At 43.7% G+C, this 24,350-nt stretch overlaps 1 protein-coding gene across 1 annotated transcript; it reads right to left on the bottom strand.

Annotated features, from left to right (window-relative positions):
• Nucleotides 1-3,080: 3,080 nt before the first annotated feature.
• On the bottom strand, nucleotides 3,081-16,521 carry LOC138717558 (b(0,+)-type amino acid transporter 1-like). Its single transcript, XM_069851077.1, has 6 exons — nucleotides 15,708-16,521; nucleotides 13,765-13,898; nucleotides 10,859-10,988; nucleotides 8,502-8,626; nucleotides 7,993-8,080; nucleotides 3,081-4,547 (listed from the first exon to the last, which is right to left on the bottom strand). The coding sequence occupies exons 1-6, from the start codon at nucleotides 16,449-16,451 to the stop codon at nucleotides 4,314-4,316; spliced, it is 1,455 nt and encodes a 484-aa protein (XP_069707178.1). The 5' UTR covers nucleotides 16,452-16,521; the 3' UTR covers nucleotides 3,081-4,313.
• Nucleotides 16,522-24,350: the final 7,829 nt, after the last annotated feature.

Here is a 24,350-nt window from a genome sequence, read left to right as displayed (position 1 = left end):
TGCAGTTAAGCAGTGAGAAGCACGAGTCCTGCATCTACAGTGAAATAACATCACAGTCTGGGAACTGACTGGCTGAAAGGAGCTGGGATTACACATAGTGGCCTATGTTAGTATGGTCAGAAGATCAAGGGACATCAATGTTCCTGTAGAGTTGATACCTGTGAAGGCACACCTGGAACGCTGCATCCAATTTTCTAACCCTTCTCAAGTTCAAAAGGAAGGTGTGGGAACTGGGGAGAGTCCAGCAAAGATCTGTCAGGATGGTTAGAGTCCTAGAGCTCATCACCTACGTGAAGAAGCAGAGGGAGTTGGTTTTGCTGAGTCTGGAAAAAGGATAAGAGGCAATCTAATAGCAACTTACAACTCCATGAAGAAGAGTTATGAATAATGATGGAGCCAACCTGTTTGGCAGTAGCAGATGATACAGTGAAGGGCAACAGTGACAAGTTGTGGCTTGAAAGGTTCAGGCTGGACTTCAGGAAAATTTCTTTATCAGGAGGGTAGTACAGAAAGATGGGGGGCTCTCCACCCTAGGTGTTTTCCAAGATGTGGTGAGGTAGTCACAGGTTTCCTAATATAGTGTGGGGAATAGTCCTGCTCCAAGCAGGGGATTGGGCTAAACACCTCAAAAGGTCAGTTCCAACCTACACTTTGATGGCCAATGATTTGCAGAGTTGGCTGTATTTATTTCATCTTCGAAAACAGAAGTTCTACAATCACCTCAGTGTGATGACCTGGAGAGAAATTTAGCACTTCTACGAGGCTCCAGTGAGGCCTTGAGTTCTCCCTGTGTCCCAGGAAAAATCAGGAGAAACTGAGCACCAAACCATCTGCACTGGCAGTGAACTGATAACATAAACACAGCCAATCCAAGCAGGTGAACTGTATTTCTGCAACAGAGGAAAATTAAAATCATTATGGATTTGGTTTCACCCAAGGGGAAATTTCTCCTCAGCCACAAATGATCATTTGAACTTGGACATAAGAGCAAGGCTTATCAGAAAATCACCAAGGCAGGATTTTCTGTACCCTCTCACATACTGGACTGTACTTGGTGGTCCGCAGGTGTAGCCCATCTCTGATGCTTCTGAGGAAGCCAGGAAAAGACTCGGAATACATTCAACTTTTGTGCACCAAGGTGAAACTCCCAACTGGTGTTTGTGGTCACCAGCTGAAGCATGGAACACAATTATACTCAGGGACTTGAGGTGAAGTGTAGATCCTATGATTACCTGGAGAGCAATGCTGATGGTCTAGTTTTCCTCAGAGCCCATGAAGGAAGGGGCTCAAGCACAGGTCGCTGCGATCTGCACAGAGACAGACACGACCAACATGATCCTTCAGCACGACCTGTGCACACAACAGCAGCTGTAGAGCTCTGCCCATCATCACGTTTGTTACTGTGCTGTAATAATGAACATACTGCCTGCTCCTGACACTTCCATTGCAAATGTCAGGTGGAGGAAAGAGAGATTCTCATTTGCATGTCCTGGGGTTGAACTAGATAAGCAATCATTTTGAAAAACGAGTGTGCACAGACTTAAGCACCCACGCATGTAGTTAAACCTTCCATCCAAGGAGAGATGAGCCTGGTGCAGATTGTTTATGTTCATGCAGTAAAATTTATATGGAATTGTTTTTCCTGGATGAAAAACAGAAACAATCACATCAACTCACTTCATTTTAATGTCCATTTGATTGTAATTATCTTGCCATTCGCTGAGCTTTCAGAAGCTTGGTTTGGCATTATAAACACCTGTGCTTGCAAACCCTAGGCAACATAAATAAAAAAGAACATTGTGTTCCAATAATATCCATAGAAAATGAGATCGGTGCAAAATATGATGCTTGCAGTTTTCGGCTCTCCTATACGCAAACCAATAACATATAAAGGCTACTTATCCAAAGTGTCTTTTTGTGTTCGTTGTTATTGTTTATATGTCACAGGTGCACAGAGAGAAAGGATGGGCAACATGATAAAGTGCTTAACTGGACCTTGGGAGAAACAGTCATGTTTCCCACACTTTTTCTGGGTGACTTTGAGCAAGCCACTTAATCCTTTCATCTTCTCATCATCTATAATATACTACTCCCATAATATCAAATAGTGGCAATTACTCCTGTTCCACAAGAACTATATGCAGACAACACCAATGCTGATTGTACTTGGGTACAGAAGGATACGCTAAAGCCATAAATATTGTGTATGTCTAACCTTTAAATAAGCCTTCAAATTCCACCTTTTTTTGGATATGGATTGTAGATCTTCAGAAGAGCACAGTTCCATGCGGTACCTCCATAATAACGTGTAGGAAACAGAGATTGTTTCCAAAAACTCATTTTTGATAACATTTCTGACCCAGCTCTTAGAAGAAGGTTGCCTGACATCTATGAAGAGCCTTGAGCAGCACTGGGAAGTTAACTCCTGTTAAATTAAGGAAGTTAGCTCCTGAGCTCATCAGTCATTTAAGTATACGCTCTTCATCAGGGCATACAAGGAGGGAAGGCAAGGTGGCATCCCAGGAATTTTGCATTGTCATAGGATTCAGAAGGAAAAGCTGTACCTTTATTAGCCTTTGTTAGCAACTCCAGTAAAAAGCTGTGGAAGGAAATCCCCCTAAACACTGTTTAAGCAAAGGATTTAGAAGATAAGCAGCAACTGGATGATTCCATTATCATACCTAACACTTGGGAAAAAAGATTGTTGCATCTCTGTAGCTGCTGCTATCACCAGCTCAGAGGAACAGAAGGGGTAACATTGCAGAATGAGATTGTAATCAGATACACAGCTCTGAGATGAGCTGGAAAAGGCCTGGAGGCTCAGTGACCCTGTTCCAGGAAGGCAGTTAAATACAGATCTGCAGAAGAAATGCTGACAGAAAATTGACCTGAGTAACACTTTGAGACACAAGACATTTTAGGGACCTACTAGACCTTTTTAACCTGTGACAGGACAGGGCCCATCCAGAAACAATCTGGAAAAACAGAAAGAAAAGAGAATATAATGCCTCTCTCCTAGAATAAGATAAAAAGGTTTGAGTCTCAAGGTAATGGGAAACAACAGTGACTGCAGCGTTAGGTGTGGGTGGAAGCACAGCTGATGACTTTTTTGTGCCATGCCTTTAGATTCATGGAAATTGGTGGAAACAGCTAGAGTGGAAAAAGTATGAGAGCTGAGATGTCGTCACCTTCCTGCACACCACTTCAAGGTTTCAGTGCCCTCTGGGTGAAGCTATTTTCATGAAGTTCAGCCTGAACATCTCAAGCCACAACTTGCCCCTAGCTGCCAATACCAAGAAGAGCCGGGCACTGTTGTCTTCTCCGCTCCCCCTTGAACAGCAGGTCCCAATACTGGACACAACATTTCAGGTGTGTCCTCACCAGTGTTGAGTCCAAAGGGACAGAATTTGATCTGCTGGCCACGCTTCTCCTAATGTAGCCCAGTATGTGGTTTTTTCTTTCATTCACAAAGAAAGCGTCTTGCTGACACATATGCTGTAGATTTTGTTTTGCTCACTTTGTCACAAAAGAAATTATTTGTCTTTGGGGGAATTACAGGAAGGGTACGGGATGACTGTTGGTGCTTGAGCAGTGTTGCCAGTGTCCTCACCATGAACTGATGCATCCCAGATGACAAGTGCATTCACAACGAAGGAAACTAAGAGTTTTAAAGCACTTCTCGTCTCACATCAGAGGTTTTTCTATGGGAGATGTAGGATGATTTGGGCTGAAATGTGATGGAACCACGTAATGAGACAGAGAAAGGACTGTTGTGACTGTGCACCTGGGCCTGGAAGAAGCAAGGGAAAAGCACACACCCACTGCAAATACCTGAGTGGAAAAGAAAGGGATTTGTTGTGAACATGATGTGCCTATGCTTTATTTATTTGAGAAGCTCTGCGGTCACAGTGGGCAGAGCTAGATGGAAATAATTAAAGGCATTGCCAGGAATGGCTTAGGGTCACAGCCTGCTATAGGAATAATATTTCATTGTCAGTCTTTGTTGTGTGTTGTTTTGAAATATAAGAGCTAAGTTTTGACGAACAGCTCTTGTTGGGATGGAAAATTCAAAAGCACATATTCCTTTGGAATCTGTAAGTAATCTGCCAAGGCAGAGCTGAAAACGAGAAAAACATGTCCCCAAAATTTTAAGGAAACTTGAGGAGTCACGGATCTCATTCCCTCTCAGCTAGACAGTTTAGTGACATTCTGCTCATTCTCCCTTACTGAAAAAATATTTTCTGGGACCTGAAAACCAAAGCACTGGGATAAACCACGACAGGCAAACAGCCATACGCCAAGAGGACGTGATCTCAGTTTTCATCCCTGGTGGTCGGAGCGACTTCCAGGAACAATTGGAGATGTAAAGTGACTCTCTGTAAAAAGCGAGGGTGGCACTTGAAGCGAACCACTGGGAAATAAAGAATGACGCCACTGAAAATGAACAAGACGATGTAGAGGATCTCAATTTGGGGCTGATCAATGATGGGAGCTAACACCAGGTACACCGCTGCCATCAGCACAATCACAGGGATGACAATTGGGACCTGTGAAAACAAAACATCAGCATTGATTGGCCAAGTCAGTGAAAGATAACAAAAAATCTTTCTACAAATATATAAATAATAAAAGGCGGACTAGAGAGACCATACAGTCCCTATTGGACACAGAAGGGACAACAGTAACAGGGGATGAGGAAAAGGCTGAGGTACTTAATGCCTTCTTTGCCTCAGTCTTTAGTCGTAAGGAGGGTCGTTCCGCCTGTGTACAAACCCAGGAGCTAGAGGAGCAAAATGAGGCTCCCATGATCCAAGAGGAGGTGGTCAGAGCCTTGCTAGCCCGACTGGACAGTCACAAGTCTATGGGGCCGGACGGGATTCACCCTAGGGTACTGAAGGAGCTGGCGGATGTGCTGGCCAAACCCCTTTCCATCATCTTCCAACAGTCCTGGAAGACTGGGGAAGTCCCACTGGACTGGAGGCTGGCTGATGTTGTGCCCATCTACAAAAAGGGCCGCAGGGAGGACCCAGGAAACTACAGGCCTGTCAGTCTGACCTCAGTGCCAGGGAAAGTCATGGAACAGGTGATCTTGAGTGCTATCATGAAGCACATGCAAGAGAACCGGGTGATCAGGCCCAGTCAACATGGGTTCACTAAAGGCAGGTCTTGCCAGACTAACCTGATCGCCTTCTATGACAAAGTGACCCGGCTACTGGATGAGGGAAAGGCTGTGGATGTGGTCTTCCTGGACTTCAGCAAAGCCTTTGACACAGTTTCTCACAGCGTTCTGCTTGAGAAACTGTCAGCCTCTGGCCTGGACAGGCGCACACTCTCCTGGGTGGAAAACTGGTTGGATGGCCGGGCCCAGAGAGTGGTGGTAAATGGTGTGAAATCCAGCTGGAGGCCAGTGACAAGTGGGGTTCCCCAGGGCTCAGTGCTGGGTCCAGCCCTGTTCAATGTCTTCATCAATGACCTGGATGAAGGCATCGAATGCACCCTTAGCAAGTTTGCGGATGACACTAAGCTGGGTGGAAGTGTCGATCTGCTGGAGGGTCGGGAGGCTCTGCAAAGGGATCTGAACAGGCTGGACCGCTGGGCAGAGTCCAATGGCATGAGGTTTAACAAGGCCAAATGCCGGGTCCTGCACTTGGGGCACAACAACCCTATGCAGTGCTACAGACTGGGAGAAGTCTGTCTAGAAAGCTGCCTGGAGGAGAGGGACCTGGGGGTGTTGGTTGACAGCCGACTGAATATGAGCCAGCAGTGTGCCCAGGTGGCCAAGAAGGCCAATGGCATCTTGGCTTGTATCAGAAACGGCGTGACCAGCAGGTCCAGGGAGGTTATCCTCCCTCTGTACTCGGCACTGGTGAGACCGCTCCTCGAATACTGTGTTCAGTTCTGGGCCCCTCACCACAAGAAGGATGTTGAGGCTCTGGAGAGAGTCCAGAGAAGAGCAACAAAGCTGGTGAAAGGGCTGGAGAACAGGCCTTATGAGGAGCGGCTGAGAGAGCTGGGGTTGTTTAGCCTGGAGAAGAGGAGGCTGAGGGGTGACCTCATTGCTCTCTACAACTACCTGAAAGGACGTTGTAGAGAGGAGGGTGCTGGCCTCTTCTCCCAAGTGACAGGGGACAGGACAAGAGGGAATGGCCTCAAGCTCCGACAGGGGAGGTTTAGGCTAGACGTTAGGAAAAAATTCTTTACGGAGAGGGTCATTGGGCACTGGAACAGGCTGCCCAGGGAGGTGGTTGAGTCACCTTCCCTGGAGGTGTTTAAGGCACGGGTGGAGGAGGTGCTGAGGGATATGGTTTAGTGTTTGGTAGGAACGGTTGGACTCGGTGATCCGGTGGGTCTCTTCCAACCTGGTTATTCTGTGATTCTGTGATAAAGATTCACATTCTCATGGGCCATTGTGGGTCTGAACAACCCTGAAATTCATGCAGAATGTTTTTTAAATAAAACCCTGCTGCAAGCTGAGGTATTACGAAGAAATCTAAATCAATTTCCAGCCCACCCTCACTCCAAGGATGAACATCCCTGCAAAACTACATCACTGCCACACACCCTAACCCCTGGTCTTCCCTGCCCTGCTTAGACCTGAAGATGCAAACTACTGGTTTTAGTGCCAGGTGCACTCATGCTCTCCCTGCTACCTTGCACCCAAAAGCTGACTTGTAGACAAAACAGACAGCAATGTGCAGAAATCACATAACTGAACACCCTCAGGTAAAAGGTTTATTCATATGTTGACAGATAGGTGGACAGGCAAACTCAGGGGCTATTTCCCCAAGCCTGGTCATAACGCATTTAAATTTGAAGCAAACCCACCTCAAAGGCCAATGAATGCACAAGACAAAATGATTTCACAGCAAGGTGGAAAATGTTCTAGGTGGGATTTTCCAATTTTTACTCTTGTGCCTTTTGTCCAACACAAAGGCACTGATCTAGACCAAAGGATGTGTTGTTCACGGTTACTTGAGAGAGCATGGACAAGACCTGCTGTTGGCTTCATCTGCCTTAGGGGGATGTTCCACTCTGCTCCCTCCCCACTATATTCTAACACTTAAGGCACAATGCTAACAGAAGTGTTTTCAGATCAAGGTAAATCTTACCCTTAAATATAAACTTCTAACATGCATACGGATTCTGCAGGACATCAGCCATACATTTTCATTTGACCTGGAACCTTCAGACATGAGCTCCTTCTAGTTAAGGAATGAGTTAGGCCATCAAGCCAAAGCCTGCAGCAGGCTGATATCCACGGAGGACTGACCAGCAGGACTACAGAATTGTTATACAGTATTAAAACACCACTGCAGAAACAGGACTTCTTTTCCTCACAGCCCATGCAGCCAACAATTTGGGTGAGCATCCTCATCCAGCATCCTAATTTCTGCATTCCCAGTCTCCTGACCCATTCCTAGGATTTTTTTTCTATCAAAGTATTTCCTTCAGTCACTGAGGAAGCACTACAGCTCAATTCATTCTTGGCTCCAGGATGAAGAAGAGGTAACTCCTGATTTCCTTCCACTTAGTTGCTTTGTGGGGAACCATTATGTAGCCTGTCCATCCCTAAGGACCTGGAACATTCTGTCAGTTTTCTATCCTCCACAAGGCTCTTGCACCCTCTGAGGAGCACAACTGAGCTCTGAGAGCTTGAACAGGCAAGTGCATTGTTGATCAGCATCATCCTTCATTCTCTTCTTAAACCTCCAAGAAAACAAGAGGATATGTAGATGTATTTTCTGCAGTGAGGGGGCAGTGCATCATCAACATATCAAGGCAGAGAACTCATCCTCTACTCATGCCTGTATACTCACACTAACTTGCCTTTCTTTGACTTTGCCGACACAAAACATGGAATTAAAAAAGGAAGGTGAACCACACTAAATCCGTAAGCAACCAACCCCAGTGCTCTGTGTTTTCTCATAACGCTCTTTTGGTCATTTAGGCAATAGAAGAAAATGGTTTGAGGGTTTTATGTTATTACTTCACCTTGTAAGATCTTGGCAGTTCTCTTTTCTTTATTTTTAAATACAGGAGACCAGAAATAGTCATGCCATAGAAAAGCCATGCTATAAAACTGGAAGAAAAAGAAAAGAATTTAAAAAAGACAGTATGAAATCTGGGATGAGGTCATTGAGGAACATCAGTCCTGCCCTCCAGAGCCTGTACTTGCAATTGAATAGGATAATATCGATATCAATGTAGTATTTCTTCCTGTCATTTATTCTCCACCACCAATTTTAGAATGATCTAGTAGAGATTCATTTCAACATGAGGATGTATCACATCCAGTTAAGTACACTGTGATAGAAGCATTCATGCATTGCGAAGATGTTGGCTCCTAAGCTCTTTCTTTTCTTTGTTCCCCCTATCCTCACCACAATATTGGTTAGAAAGCAATAGTTCGGGCTCAAAAAGTATTAAAAGAAAAGACTTCCGAAACTATGTCATAACCCAGGGCCACAGGGGATGCAAATGGAAACACAGCGTGCACATACCTGAAAAAGTTCACGATGCTGGTGAAGTTTCCTGATATTATCATTATTAAAGACATAGCAGATGTAAACAGCAGAGCAGGGGAGGGCGTGAGGCATCGCACGTGAGCCATAGACAGAATATCTGGCTGAAAGCCAAAGCAAAAAAAGTAAACTGTCATATCACATCCTCAGAGATCCTTACTCACCCTCCTCAGCTGCTGGCAGGAGCTCTGCCTGCAACCAGAGCCACTCTTAATCATCGAGTAAGTATCATAATATAAAAGCAGTTAACTCTGAGGAGTGTAAGCACGGAAACCCTCCTCAAGGATATTTTTGTTCTGTCTCGCTGATTTCATATCCGATGTGCTCGGTTTAGGCAGATAAGATGAGGTTTTCAATCTACCAGTGTCAGACTAAGTCTGAATCAAATGAGGGCTTTCCTGAGCTTCATCAGGACATTGTGAGTGGTCCTACTCTTCTCCTCTCTGTCACAACTCTCTGGGACTCAGTTTCTCTTGGGTTGACTGGAAAATTAGGCAAGGACTTCTCCTGAAACATTTATGCAACCACACACAAAGCAAACCACGATCTGTCCCAGAACACAGAGATTATCAGCCTTTTTATTACTTGGCTTATTGGGAAAGTTTAATGAGAAATACTTCTATTTTTTAATCTTTCTAACCAAAATAGCATGCAAGCACTTCTGCTAGAGGTGAATGTCTGAGGAATGGCATAAGCATTCAGCTCTTAGTCTGGTCAAATTCAGACCATCTGTGAATTGCTCATCACAAAGCTTCACAAAACAGCAGCCGCTGTCATCAGTTAGAGAAGTTGCGGAACCAGTAACCACCAAACCGAGTAACCACCAACCCTGTCAGCTCTACCAGCCTGGTCTTCCCATACACACACAAGATTCCTTCCTATGTACAAGGAGTGGAGCTGGTGTGGAGCAGCATCCTTCACATCTGAGAGCAGAAAGGTGTGGGAAGGAAGGAACAGACAGGTCCGGGAGGAACACAACGTGCCTGCTCAAAATGACAGGACGAGAGGGAATGGCCTCAAGGCAGGGGAGGTTTAGGCTTGACATCAGGAAAAAAATTTTCTCGGAAAGGGTCATTGGGCACTGGCAGAGGCTGCCCAGGGAGGGGGTTGAGTCACCTTCCCTGGAGGGGTTTAAGGGACGGGTGGACGAGGTGCTGAGGGACATGGTTTAGTGTTTGATAGGAATGGTTGGACTCGATGATCCAGTAGGTCTTTTCCAATCTGGTGATACTGTGATTCTGTGAAAAGCGAGGAGGACAAATGCAGCTGAGCTAAAGCACCGAGAGGGAGAAAAATGTGTTTGTGGGGTGTCTCTGAGTGAGGGGGTTGCACCAGCAGCTGGAATGGGGCAGCAGCCACAGGGGCTTGTACGCCCCGGTACCAGCAACTGGTGAGACTGGGATCCAGGGGCAGCTACTGGGGAGACATAATGTCTGAACCCAGCTGATGGAGGGACCTACACTGTATATATGTTTATATTTCCTACTAACAGACCCCTGATCGTCCAGAGAGGGGAACAAGATAAGTCCCTTGGTGCTGTTTGTGCTAAAGGTTTTGGGAGCGCTGTGTCTGTATGCAGGGATCAGTGTCACCTGCTGCCTGTAAACTGCCACATCCCATTTTATTGTGCTTCGCTTTACTGCACTTTGCAGACATTGCACTTTTTATTATGCTGATTTTTAGCAATAAAGTATTTTTTAAGTAAGGTAGGTCTATTGTTTTCTTTAAACATAATGCTATTGCACACGTAATAGACTACAGTATAGTGTAAACATAAATTTTATATGTACCAAAAAATTCATGTGACTTGCTTTATTGTGATATTGGCTTTATTGTGGTGGTCTGTGAACCTGCAATGTCTCTGAGGCATGCCTGTACGTATGGATACATATAAAGACCTATGTTTGAGTGTATATATATGTTGCATATTTGTGCTTGTGTGCCTGTTGGGAATATGTGCCTAACTTACCAGTTGGATTGGGAATCATAGAATAGTTTGGGTTGGAAGAGACCTTAAAGCCCATCCAGCTCCAACCGCACTGCCATGGGCAGGGACACCTCCCACTAGATCAGGCTGTTCCTTTGAAAGCTGTTCTTAAAATTAAGACTAGATGTAATTATGTATCTTCCTGAAATTAGGGGGCTGAAAAAGAAAGCCGGGAGACAACATATACATTTGAAAATGTGGGGAAGCAAGTCTTTGAGGAAGAAACTAACCACTGAATAGCTACCACTCTACCAGTTGATCATACACAGTGTTTTCTTCTCTGCTTTAGTGTCACAAGAAGGTAAAGTTGCTCAAAGCAAGCCAGACCCCCTTTTTATTTGGTCCTTACCATATGGCCTTCCCTTGCAGCAATGTAGCACACGCGGCCTCCACTGAAGAATGTGCCGTTGGATGAACCAAACGTAGAGAGTGCCACCGACAGGGAGACGAGCCATGCCCAACCGCCCAGGACTTTGTCCCTGAAGTGGGAAAGAGTTCACAGCATAACATCCAGCTCCAAGATGTATCAAATACTCATCATAGAACCAGGTTTCTTCCCTCTGTTACTCTCACTGAATTTTTCTTCTCCACAGCTTTTCTAATGATATAAAGCCTTCTTCCAGTTTCAGTAATATTTAGTCACTAGTAACGTTGTCTTGTCCAGAAAAGTCAGCTTTTCTCCTGCCTGGTGTATAAATGTACACATCTGTCTACACTGCAGTTGTGTACAAAGCCATCACAACAGGAAAAAAACCCTTTTTTTGTGTACAGATGCTGTGGTGTGAATCCTTGACACGTTGCTATTACAGCCAATAATAACAGCATAGAAATCGCAGAGAAATTGTTCTCCGAAGACCTGAAGAGATATCCTGCATTATAATCTTTTCCCCAATATGCATAAGAATTTAACTCTTTAATCCCATATGCACGTTATTTCTGCTACTCTGTGAATCAGGCATAAGCCAAAGCAATTGTTTGAATTCCAGAAGTTTGGTTTTACATGTTCAGACATTGATGCTTTGGTTTCTCCACCACAGAAGAACTAGCAGGGTTACAAACAGAGTTCCAAGTAAATATTTGGAAGATACGACAATCTCACCTAAAAATGCACCTTCTCTTCTTGAATGAAGCAGCATGAGGAATATTGAGTAATAAATGCTGGTGTTTGGGAAAATTATCACATACATGTACACACACACATACACAAACAAACTCACTGTTCACCTAATTGGCAAAAATCCAAAATTCAAAAGTTCTTTAGAAGACTTTATATTTCCATCTGAATTGCACGGCTTTAAGCCCTATGTACTCTTTCCTAGTATTGCCTATTCTAAATGTTCAAAAATTAAGAATTGGGCTTTCCAAAATCAAGGCAGGAGCTTACCTACCACAATAATTTCAAAAACGTAGTTTAGAAGTTTAATATCTGGTTTACGGTCCTCGAGGCTTCAAGTTACTGAGTTACTTGCAGTAATCAGAACTAAAATTTTTCCCTTTTTAAAAATGATGGAATCTGGGCATCTCCTATGATCAATTAACTCCATAAACTCAAGATCCCAAGGGGAAACAACATATATCATACAATCAATAATAAAATCCTTAGCAAGTACGCATTTTGCATTTATGGGATCAGTGCTTTGCTGCTTGGACCCTGAAAATGAACTATGGTGGCCACTGAGAGTAACTTCTTACAAGCAAACTGAGATCTGCAGCTCCGGTTAAGTCACTGACACTAACAAAATGTTTCTCTCTACTGTTTTCCTTCTTATATGGGGAATAAACGTATTTAAATACGATGTGTCCTCCTCTGGCTTCTTTACATTTATCCTGTCCTTCCGTAACAGCCTGAATAGCTGCTTTTCTTGCTCATGAACCACAACCATTACACCCTTCTCAGCCTGTGCCTATCTGTCCTCCAGGCTCTTGCGTGCCCGGCTTTCTGGTTGCTACTTCGATGTTTCTTCCTAAATTGCACTCTTGGGTGAAAAGGTTAATCAGGCAGGAAAAGGAGATGTGTTAAAAAGGAGGAAGCTCACAAATAACTTGTTCATTGGGAATGATGGGAAAGGAAGTGCAGAGAAAGTTCATGACACTGCAGCTTAGTGAGGCTTTGTAACCTGTCCAAACAAAGCACTAGACCTTTAAAAGCTCCTGCTTATAATGACATGAAAGGTCAGTAGAGAATGCATTTAGCAAGAGTTCAGTTAGATCTTCGAACCGGAGACCTTGTGAAATGCACACAGAAGCAAAGCTGCTGCTGACTTTTTAGGAAGAGGATGAGCAGCAACATAATCTCTGGTTATACTGTGTTATCATTTCTGCCAGACAACTCATTTAGGGCTATCGTGGCTTCCATGTCTTTGAAAATATTTAGACTGAGACCAGACATCCTGGTGGAAGATGGTCTGGTTAGAAGTCAATGGTGCCTGCATCTCTCATTGCAGTTCCTTCCTCCTCTTCCCCAAATCCTTGTCTTGCATAGACCCTCCAATACTACCAAACACTTCAAGCTGATGAAAAGTACTAATTGTTTCTGTGCAAATCCAGAGAAGCACAAGCTGACTTAAAGACACAATTACCAAAGGCTACCCGACTCATTTATAACACTGCCTCATCTTTGATAGGAATGGTTGGACTCGATGATCCGGTGGGTCTCTTCCAACCTGGTTATTCTATGATTCTATGATTCTATCTCAAAGATTTTGTAGAGATCAGCGTCATCTTCTATTTCCACACAAACATAAATAATGAACCAAAAGACTATGGTCCGGTCTAACCTCCAGGTGCTGAGTGGACATGATTCACCCTGTTGGCTCCTATCTCACTCTCAAACCACTGCCTCTGCATTCATGGGACAGCACATCGTCCTCTCCACTCTTCTGGAAACAGAGGAAATTTAGGACACCCTTGCTGCATCTTCACTGTCTGTGGGGAGATGCTCCCGGTGTGCACTTCATCCCTTCTTTATACTCACTTTCCATGGAGAAAAACATAAGCTGGAGGGGAGCCACAGATTCCCAGTGAGAATGAGTGGGAATGGGGAATAAGGGGTGTGCTGCACCCCATCTTGGCAGCCTAGATGCACCTTGGAGACTATGGATCAGACGGGGTAGGTCAGCCTTGGCCTTTGCCCTACAGGTGACAGAGTGGGGTCCTGGCAGGTCCTGGGAATGGCACCTGAAAGCTCCTGGAGCACTGGAGACAACCTGTATTTCACAGGACTGCATTAGCTGTGTTGCCACAAGCAGAGCTCACCCCCAGGTGACGGCCACGGCTCCTGAAGACAGCAGTTCCGATGGACTCATGGCTGCTAAGTAGCTCACATTTACCAGCAAATACAGGCATGTAACCAGAGGAATAGCAATCATCACAGCTCTGGGAAGGGTCACCTGGAAAAAGGGCAACAAGAGCATTAGGTACAGCACATTTATGCCTGCACTGGGCTTTTTATTGTTTCTTTTGTCTTTGCCACCACCCACGTCTCTCATTCGAACTCCTTTGCTCACAGCTCTTCTGCGGAATAACACGGAGATTCAGATTCACATGGCAGGTTTTAAACCAGTCTCCCAAAGATGTCAGGCAAACAGTAAGGTTGCACATTTCAAAAGCTACACTTTAAAAACAAACAAACAAACCAACCCACAAAAAACCCCAATGAAATTTTATTTAAAAATACTTTATTTCATAGCTGCCCGGGAAGGTGGTTGAGTCACCTTCCCTGGAGGTGTTTAAGGGACGGGTGGACGAGGTGCTGAGGGACATGGTTTAGTGATTGATAGGAAAGGTTGGACTCGATGATCTGGTGGGTCTTTTCCAACCTGGTGATTCTATGATTCTATGATACTGTATGCTTCTTGATTATTTTAACATTGAATTATTTGTTACTATTGTGTTAGCTCTCCTGGTGTGCTGCATCTTCCCATGAACATCCCACTGACACGGATGAAGTACCAGCGTGTGTTGCATCACATTTAACTGCTCTATGGGCTAAATTAAAGGTGGGCAGCACAAGGAAAGTTTGCTCTAGAAAGGAATTATTTTTCTTCATCCTAGAGATAGGATGCTATCTAGAAACTTCATGGGCCATTTTAAGTCTCAATAAAATCAGCAGACATTGCCTCATGCAGCTGAAAGCCCTGGAAAAAAGCAACTAGCAGGGTGATCATGGAGCAAGTGTACACATCTTAAAACCTGAAATATCGATTTTTGCATTCCCACCGTAGAACAAGATACAGCAATTTCTTATGTTGTTGCCTCCACTCGACAAGGGTGTAAATATCAGTGCTCACAGTCCCACGGGGGAAAGCGCCACATGACCCTAGGATCTTTGCTGCCATTCAAGTTAATATTTAACAGGGTGCTTTCACTTAATGTGCAAAATCTTCTGTGCTGCACTGGTAGAAAGCACACTCTATACAAGCTGCACTCACAGCTCTCTAAAGAAGGTTTGTTTACTGCTATAGTGTAATCTATGAAAAGAGATAATAGGGCACAAAGAGGTCTGATGTGAGATGCAAGTGAGCAACTTCAGTGCCTATAACGTGGACAGAACAATGCCTAAAAAGTAGACTTTTAAAGACAAGATCATTCACAGAGTTAAAATTGCCTGGCTTGGCTTGCTCTGAAGTTCCCCCTCCAAGCAAGAGAGGAGAGATGAGTGGTATTTGGAAGCACACATCATAGAATCATAGAACTGCACAATGCTTTGGGTTGGAAGGGACCTTAAAGATCATCCAGTTCCTCCCCTGACACAGGTAGGGACATGTCCCCCTAAATCAGGCTGCTGGACTGAGTCCAGCATGGACCTACTCGTTTAGAAACCTACGTGGATTATAGAAAAGCAAGTGCTTTTCTATATAAACCTAAGTACCTAGAGTGAGATCCTCTGAACAATAAGACAAAACCCCAAAGCATACAAATGCTATCTAATAGCTTTTTTTTTTTTTTTTTTTTTGCTGTCACTAGGGTCTTTTAATGCTTTTTTGCAGGTACACTGTCATTTTGCTTAGATACTCATTTTGACCCTTTCTGGACACATTCATAGGAGTCCGGCTCCAGAAGACAGAACAAACTAGGATGAAAGCTCAGTATTTCCTAGATGCTCTAATCCCTTGATTACCCCTCTTAACATAACCATAGCTAGAATCAAACACAGTAGCAGCACCATTAAATAAGTAAATCCCAGCTCAATCACTCACCTCAGGCTCCTTCAGTTCCTCAGTTACATAGTTCAGGTTGTTCCACCCATCAAAGGACCACAGCCCTTGGTAAAACGCCACTCCAATCGTCCCAATGCTTGCAGTCGTGTTTTGAAAAGCATTTTGAAAACTCTGAGTTTGTCCCTTGGCAAGTAGCACCAATCCACCCACCACGATCACCAACAAAGCCAAGAGTTTAGCAGCTGTAAAAATGTTCATAATAGACGTTGCCAGCCTCACGTTGAGGCAGTTGATGATGGTTAAAATCAGGATGCAGGCAGCAGCTGTACATTTGACAACAACCTGTGGAGATGAGCACCCTGGGTAGAACGGCGCAACGGCGTATTCAGCAAAGCTCAGACAGACAGCAGCCAAACCAGCTGGTCTCACCAAGATAACAGAAGTGTAGGCAAAAAGGAAAGCAGGAAAAGAACCAAAAATCCTCAAGATGTAAATATATTCCCCTCCAGATTCTTTAATTATGGTTCCAAGCTCAGCGTACGACAAGGCTCCAAACATGGCCAGGAGACCACAGGCTGTCCAGATAAGCAGGCTGCTGGCAGGGCTCCCCATATGATGCAGCACCCACTCGGGGGACATAAAGATCCCTGAGCCTATCATAGTGCCTGCAATTAATGACACTCCACTAATCAGGCCAACTTCTTGCTTCAGTCTCAATTTCTCCTTCCCTTCACTCAGATTTGCGGATGAAGGAGGTGAATCCGTTGTCTCCCTTTTCCTCATTGTGGAAAAGTTAGGAGATGATGTTGTTGGGTGATGATATGGAATAAGACTGAGGCATTTGAATAAAGACTATCTCGGGCTTCTCGGGTTAAGTTAATAATTACAAAAGTCACACTGAACACTGTCAAGAAACACAAAGTTACCTTCCACATGTTGCATTCTTTCATTGCCCATCTTAGCTTGGTGATTTACCATGGTTCAGATCCAGATGAGATAAAGTGGGAGATGATTAAGTGGGACGCGTCCCTGCCCATCATAGAGGGATTGGAACTAGATGATCTTTAAGGTCCCTTCTAACCCAAACTATTCTATGATTCCATGATTCCACGATTCTAAGTATCTTTGAATCTCATTTCAAGCCACGGCAACGGATAACATTCAGCACCACCTCAGAATCACTCAGCACCTTAAAGGACTCTCTCTCTGATTACTTATGCTTCAAATGGCATCTCAAATAAGGATCAGGTAAGCAAAATTCCCCTGTATATCTGTACTTTATTCTTTGATTAAAAGTCAGCGCTCAAGCACCTGCTTTAGTGCTTTATTGTATTTTATTCCCTGCTATAAAATGATCAAAGAAGCCTGTCAGCTAGCGTGCTATTGCTTTACTCAGTAAGGAATATTTCCAGTGTCTCAATCAAAGACAGAAATGTTTTGCTTAAAACAGTCCAGTTTTCTCTGCAATAGTAGGGTGCAATTCTCTTTTTTTTTTTTTTTCCAAATTTCAGGAAGTGCAGGAGGAGAAGAGTGAAAAGGCTGTAATTTTGCTTTTATGGCCCCTTTTTCCAATGTACATGAGGTATGCATATTCTTACCAGATCATGATTTTCAGAGGACTTTGTCACTGCTTATCGTATACATATTTCAGTACACATCCAAGAGAAAAATAGAGGTACAAGCTTTTGGAAATGCTATTGACCCCTACTTAGTATCTAATGTGTAAATCTTCAGACTTTGCAGAGTGTTCTGCTATAAATCTTAATATTGTTTTGTACTGCGTAGTCGGTGCATGAGGGTATATTTTGTGATTTGTGATATGTACAAAGTATTGAGCCAAAGGGAATGTTCATATGGATTCCTTTGAACTTAAACTAAACTTTACTGACTGCAGCTCTAAAGAAGGAGCGTTACTGCCCTTGGTGGTCTCCTGCAGGCTTGTGTTGTGATACGAACCAGAAAACAGGAGTGAGACCTTCTTCAGCCCTTCATGGAAACACCAGACCTTGAATCTTTAAAACCGTCTGTCCTCCTCAACCACTTAAGCTAAAAAAAGCATGAATATAAACAGAAAAGTATTTTTACTGTTTGTCTAAAAATTCCTTCTATTCTAAATCATTTAGATTTCTCTTCGCTTGCTTTTTTTATTATTATCTTGCTAGCTTTGCAGTCTTCTGCAAGAGGAGTCCAAGATAACTCATGGGCTTTTAAGAATAATAACATATACAAGTCACATTATTGCTCATGCTAAAGCAAATAATGTTGCACAAATTTTAGCGTAAGGCTGAAGGACTTTAATTTCTTCAAAGAAGCAAAAGAAGAACTCACATCTCAATAAAGAGCAGAGTTTGGGGTTTTTTATAGCATAAATCTTATTATTAGATGAAGACAATAATGAGAAAGGTTTGGGAGGGGTTGTAAGATATACTAGAAGCTATTCCTAATATCAACTCACTAGAATTCACTGGAAAATGGATCCCAGTTGGATTTCCCCTAAATTCAAATTCACTTAGAAAAATTCACAGCTGATCAGGCTGTAGCTTTCACCAGAGTGAAAGATTTCTTTATGTGTATCAGGTAGGGTTTTTAAGTCTTTCTAACAAAGATGTGAGGGTGAGAATAAACATACTGCACCCGGTGCTGCAAGGATGCAAGTTAGTGCATCTCAAGTTAATGGTTTGCAAAGTGCTTGAGAACGTGAAGGGAAGCATCCCAGTAATGCAGAGTATTTTGTTTTACTTCTACTAAGTGACAGTGATCTTCTTCTTGGCTGGTTTAGCTATTTGTAGCATATTCTCTTTAAAATTGCTAATCACAGTGTTAGGTGATGCTGGAATCCTTCAGAGGTCTAAAGGTTTGGAGTTTTCTGCATTACAGATGCTCTAGTTCTGTGTTTGATTCCATGCATGTATTACATACACCAATCCTAAATGAAAATGCATTTACAGAATACAGTTAAATCAATGCTAAAGGAAAAGATAATCTGACTACAGATAGTCAAGTATCTTCTGGTAAGGTCCCATAACTGTTATCCTGTTTTAATGAAGGAGCTTCTTTTCTAAAGTGTAAATGCAAGGTTCTTGGAGGCCTGAGAGGATCTTTTCAAACCTTTACAGTTCCTGCTCTTAGCAGTGAATAACTTTTCATCTAAGGCTGTAGAAAGAATCAGAATTTCATCCAATGTGATCACGCCAAAAACAATTTCTATAAGACCACTCAGATAACAAGGATTAATTACCTAGTTCATCAATAGCACCAGTCAGTTCCTAAAGGGACATCTATTTCCAGTCCCAGGATCATTGTCACTCAGTTCTAACTGCTTCTACCTAAAGTAATAATGAATCAAATTAATCACGATAAGAACCTGAGGCTATTCCTGTGGAACCTAAGACAGCCTGATTGCTTTAGATTTATTTTTTTTCCATTGGCGTGTCCTTTTTTTGACTGGAATCATCAGTAAGGAGCAGCCATAAGATATTTTAGTCAAATGGATTGTCACAATTGTCATTTGTCAAAACTGGTTATGTAAAAGGACATCTCACCCCTTTGAAAGATTTGAATGAGCAGGAGTGAAAATAAGGTCCTGCTTTCTTCTTATGTGGAGTAGCAAAACTTCATTGCTCATGCAGGTAATAAATCCTCTACCTAAAAACTCTCACTTCTCACTTACCTTTGACACTGCAATGGGTGGTTGCCATCTACTGGTCTCAAAACAACAAAGCAGCTTTGTCCAGTGAGATGGTTCACTCTACATTTGCTTTCAATATTCCGCATTACTGATTAAAAGAAACACTACAATAAGCATTAGTTCTTCAATATTAACGTAACACAAATAGAGAGTATACTTGAGTCGTGAATGGTAATTCTTCTTAATGTGTTTAGGGCTATTTTTATCCCAGCAATAGCTATGAGGACTAGAGAAAGCTAATTTCAGGTAAAGGACACTGTCAATGCTAAGAACTAGACAAAACATGTGGGTAAATATTTTGAAATATTTAGTTTTAGGTCCCAGGAACTGGAACAGAGTTATGGGCTTGGCTTCCCTGTTCCATGCTTGGGAAAGTGTTACACATCTCAGAACGGGGATTAAAAATAACCCACAGTCTGAAGACGGAGTGGCTGAAGTTGTTGCCTGTAGCTTTCTTCGGAGGTAGGCACCAACATTATACTTCATAAAATTGTGCAGGGATCGAGATTTTCTTTTCTTAAGCACAAAAAAAACCCCTCAGAACCACACCCCAAGTTGTACTAAGTGTCAGAGATTTCATCTAGGATGTAAGATGTGGGTTCAATGGCTATCTCTACTTGAGAACATGGAAACCCACACATCCAACTTCAATATCCTCTCCTCCATGGTTGGACTCGATGATCCAGTGGGTCTCTTCCAACATGGTTATTCTATGATTCTATGAAAACGCAGGCTTCGAGCTGCAATTGTAGGCAGATCTTGGTACCTGCGCTTGTGATGTAAGTAGAGACTCCTGCTTGAAAATAGGGAGGAAATAAAGGCTTAGAAAGCAGTGCTTTGAAATAGAACTTGAGCCTGGAAAAAAAAAAAGGGGGGGCAGGAGAAAACATGTCCTGTGTGCCTCATGTGAAAACAGGAGAAGGAAAAACACATTTAGAGGTGTCTGCCTGGGGAAGGGATGCCCTTACCATGTTTGTCTCTAAGCCTCCACCTCCCCAGCGTGTCCTGGCTCTTCTCACCCCTGGGCCTCCAAACAGCTGGAGAAGACCTGGACTCACCGCATCCTTTCGTGATTCTGTCAACCCCTGCGTACCCAGGGGTCAGCAGCGCCTGGTTGGCACCAGGGCACCAGGGCATACCTGGCAGCAAAGAAGCTCTGTCTGGGACTATGAAAATGCCAGTGTGAGCTGCAGCTAGCAAAACCCACCTTGTGCTGCTGGGAGCAGGAGGGGGGAGGAAAGGCATTTCTTAGGATGCATGACAGCCCCAGGCTTCACAACAAGAATAATCACTAAAGCTTGTTTAACGTTGGACAGTTAACTGCCTTTCGTTGTCATGTTACAATAGCAGATTTGAGCCCAGAGGACTGAGAAGGAGTCTAAAAAACAAGAATTTACCGTAAGCTGATTTAGTGTTTCCTGTCTGGGTCTGCAGGCAGCCGGCAGTGAGGCCACAGAAAGGTGAGCTCGAGGCTCCCTCCTCTTTACTTAGTAAAGGCTCAGCATATTCTGGCTCTGCAACTATTACGTTTTGCAAGATTTGCTTTTGGTTTAAAGCTATTTTGCATGAAAATATATTTGGTATCCCACACATTGCCAATCAGATACTGAATATTTTGTTTAGTTATCTTACTGTATCCAGGAGGAAGCTGCTAGTGTCGTACTGCGTGTTCTCTGAGCTGATCGACTGAGCTGGGCATAGGGCAATAACCGTCCCACTCTTATTTGTTGCATGGGTGTACTCTTGAATAAAAGAACTGTTATAGATAACAGCGATAGAATAACACAAAATAAGAACCACAGCTGGAAAGAAAATGTTTACTACTTTCATGAGTATTCATCCCACCGCTGCTTGCAAAGGTCAAAAGAGTGACTCAGAGTCTGGTTTACAAACATTTTGGTTTAATTAGAAATAGAAAATAATTATTAGAAAGGTTTATTATAAAGTAGAAATGTTAATGCTGCTTCTGATATGATCAGAATAGCATTCTGAAGCAAAGGATTGCATTACTACTACTGGGCACTGCAGACAGAAACCAACACAACCAGAGAAGATCCTAAGCGGCCCATTGAGAACAACAGGCGAGCAGCTGCGTTAGGGTTCAATCCCCACGCTGCAGGAGCAACAATTTCACTAAAAAATAAAAATCCTACCAAAAATCAACAGGTTTAGACTGATGCTGGCTCCAGGATCCCCCATTTTGGCTCTGCAGGCAGCTTCTGTGTCAAGCACCACTGCTACATTTTCTTTCACCCGCTGAGGGACTGCTATAAAGACTTCTTCCTTCATTCCTGTTTGCAGACATATTTCCTGATTTTATAGCTCTATATACACACAGTGTATATATATATATACACACACACCATTCCAAACCTGTTCTGTCTTCTTTTACTTTTCCTAGCAGTGCTTTAAATGAGCCTCAGGAATTTTCTTTGCATTTACTAATACTAGTAAGAACTCTTTTTAAACTTCAGAATTCATTCTTCACTTATTTATTAAGTTTAATTCAAGATTAGATTATGTTTCCCTACACAAAGTCTGTTTTGCAGAATCATTATCAAATGAATGCTGCCATTTTAAATATCGGAATACAAAATAAGTTTTTAATGAAAACTTTCTACCAAACAAGATTAAAAATAGAATAAAACACTGCTATAAAGATGATGCGAGGGCTAAAGCACCTCCCAGATGAGGACAGGCTGGTAGGGTTGGGGTTGTTCGGCCTGGAGAAGAGAAGGCTCCGAGGAGACCTTATAGCGACCTTCCAGTACCTGAAGGGGCGACAAGAAAACTGGGGAGGGGCTGTTTACAACGGCTTGTGGTGATAGGACAAGGGGCAATGGGTATAAACTGGAGAGGGGCAGATTTAGACTAGACAGAAGGAAGAATTTCTTCACTATGAGGGTGGTGAGGCACTGGCCCAGGTTGCCCAGGGAAGCTGTGTTTGCCCCATCCCTGGAGGTGTTCAAGGCCAGCTTGGATGGGGCTTTGGGCAGCATTTATGAGCAGATATATAGTAATACACTAACACTAAATGATTTTATTATTTTTGAAACTAATTTTTACAAAGCATGCTTAGAGCTTAACCTCTAACTTTACATACACTGTGTAAGGTATCGCTCCAGAATAGTATCCCCTGTATGATTATTGTCAAAAACATCACAACTCTGACCAAAATCATTCCAGATTTTCTTAGGTGAAAAGGTGCCAGAGTAACTGAAGGTACTGAACCCAATGCCTTCAAGATTTCACCAAAACTGATACCTATTTTTTAATGAAACCCTGGACCAGAAGTGACTTTGAAGGCCCACAGAAGGCAGCTCCCTTCCCCAGCCTGCCCCACTCCTGCCATGACAGAGTCTTCCTCCCAACAACCCAAAGGACTGGAGGGCTTCGGCCCACCTGCCTTGGTGTGTTGGTTGACAGCTGACTGAACACGAGCCAGCAGTGGCCCAGGTGGCCAAGAAGGCCAATGGCATCTTGGCTTGGATCAGAAACGGCGTGACCAGCAGCTCCAGGGAGGTTATTCTCCCTCTGTACTTGGCACTGGTGAGACCGCTCCTCGAATCCTGTGTTCAGTTCTGGGCCCCTCACCACAAGAAGGATGTTGAGGCTCTGGAGCGAGTCCAGAGAAGAGCGACAAAGCTGGTGAGGGGGCTGGAGAACAGGCCTTATGAGGAACGGCTGAGAGAGCTGGGGGTGTTTAGCCTGGAGAAGAGGAGGCTGAGGGGAGACCTCATTGCTCTCTACAACTGCCTGAAAGGAGGTTGTGGAGAGGAGGGTGCTGGGCTCTTCTCCCAAGTGACAAGGGACAGGACAAGAGGGAATGGCCTCAAGCTCCACCAGGGGAGGTTTAGGCTGGACATTAGGAAAAAATTCTTCAGAGAAAGGGTCATTGGGCACTGGCAGAGGCTGCCCAGGGAGGGGGTTGAGTCACCTTCCCTGGAGGGGTTTAAGGGACGGGTGGACGAGGTGCTAAGGGGCATGGTTTAGTGTTTGATAGGAATGGTTGGACTTGACGATCCGGTGGGTCTCTTACAACCTGGTGATTCGATGATTCTATGTGCTCTTCTCCTAGAAGACTTTGAAAAGCACTTGGAGAACAACAGCCAGGAAGAAAAATAGGGTGACCTTGCTTGTGGCAGGTCATGAAAGTTTTGTGGGTTGCCTCTGCCCGTTTGCATGCTCCCAGTGAAGTGCAGGGTGGGGCTAAGGAGCCTTATCCCTCCACCACACCAACTGCTGTCAACACATGTGGGACAGGCCACTTGTACATTGCTCTTCACCTGTGCTGGGGTGGGATGTGCAGTCAGGGCCAGCATGAGGTCAGGCTCTGCTCCCACATGCCCAAAACATTTGGTTTGCAGCGAGGGTATTGGCTGTACGATGGGCTCCAGGCCACACTCACAGCTCTGTGGAGCTGATCTTCTGGGATAAGCTTAGACAGGCACAAGGGGCCTCAGCCCATCTCCACAACAGTTTTGTCCTAGCTTCTCCAAAAGCTAGGACAAGGGATTAATTTTAACACTCTTGAATTATAACTTCACTTTGACACTGCCTAGTATCCAGGAAAAAAAATGTTTGCCTGGAAAAGTCACCGAGATTATGAGACATTTTACGTCTCTGGCCGGTGTTTTACAAAGTTGTAACAAACGCATTTTGCAGCTAATGCTTCATCTTGTACAATTTTACTGATAGAAAAACTAATTATCTTGTGAAGATAGTGATGTGTTGAGATTGTAATTACTCCCATCTGTATGCTTTGGTTAAAGTTATAAATAGATATGAATAAAAGGAAGGATGAAACAGATTACGCATCTTTTCTTGGCCTTCCAGGGGAAGTATGTGTGTGGGAGCTGGGGACCAGGTTTTTATTCCATTTGGTGACTTTTCATTTGAGATTGTATGAAGGAAAGTACTGTGCTTAAAGGCTTGCAGGACCTTTTCTGGCCCCACATCATAGCTTCCTAATTGCCCTTGTTGGTGATGCAGTC

This window comes from Phaenicophaeus curvirostris, chromosome 2 (assembly GCF_032191515.1).
Source record: "Phaenicophaeus curvirostris isolate KB17595 chromosome 2, BPBGC_Pcur_1.0, whole genome shotgun sequence".
NCBI classification, from domain to species: Eukaryota; Metazoa; Chordata; class Aves; order Cuculiformes; family Cuculidae; genus Phaenicophaeus; species Phaenicophaeus curvirostris.
Note: the sequence above shows the minus strand (reverse complement) of the source record. Positions and strands in the feature narration are given on the sequence as shown.

Coding starts and splice junctions, on each gene's coding strand:
- LOC138717558 (XM_069851077.1), bottom strand. CDS start 16,451: ATGAGGAAAAGGGAGACAACGGATTCACCTCCTTCATCCGCAAATCTG. Junction 13,899..15,707: donor AGGAACTGAAGGAGCCTGAG/GTGAGTGATTGA, acceptor CCCTTTTTCCAG/GTGACCCTTCCCAGAGCTGT. Junction 4,548..7,992: donor AACTGCCAAGATCTTACAAG/GTGAAGTAATAA, acceptor TTGTTTTCACAG/GTCCCAATTGTCATCCCTGT.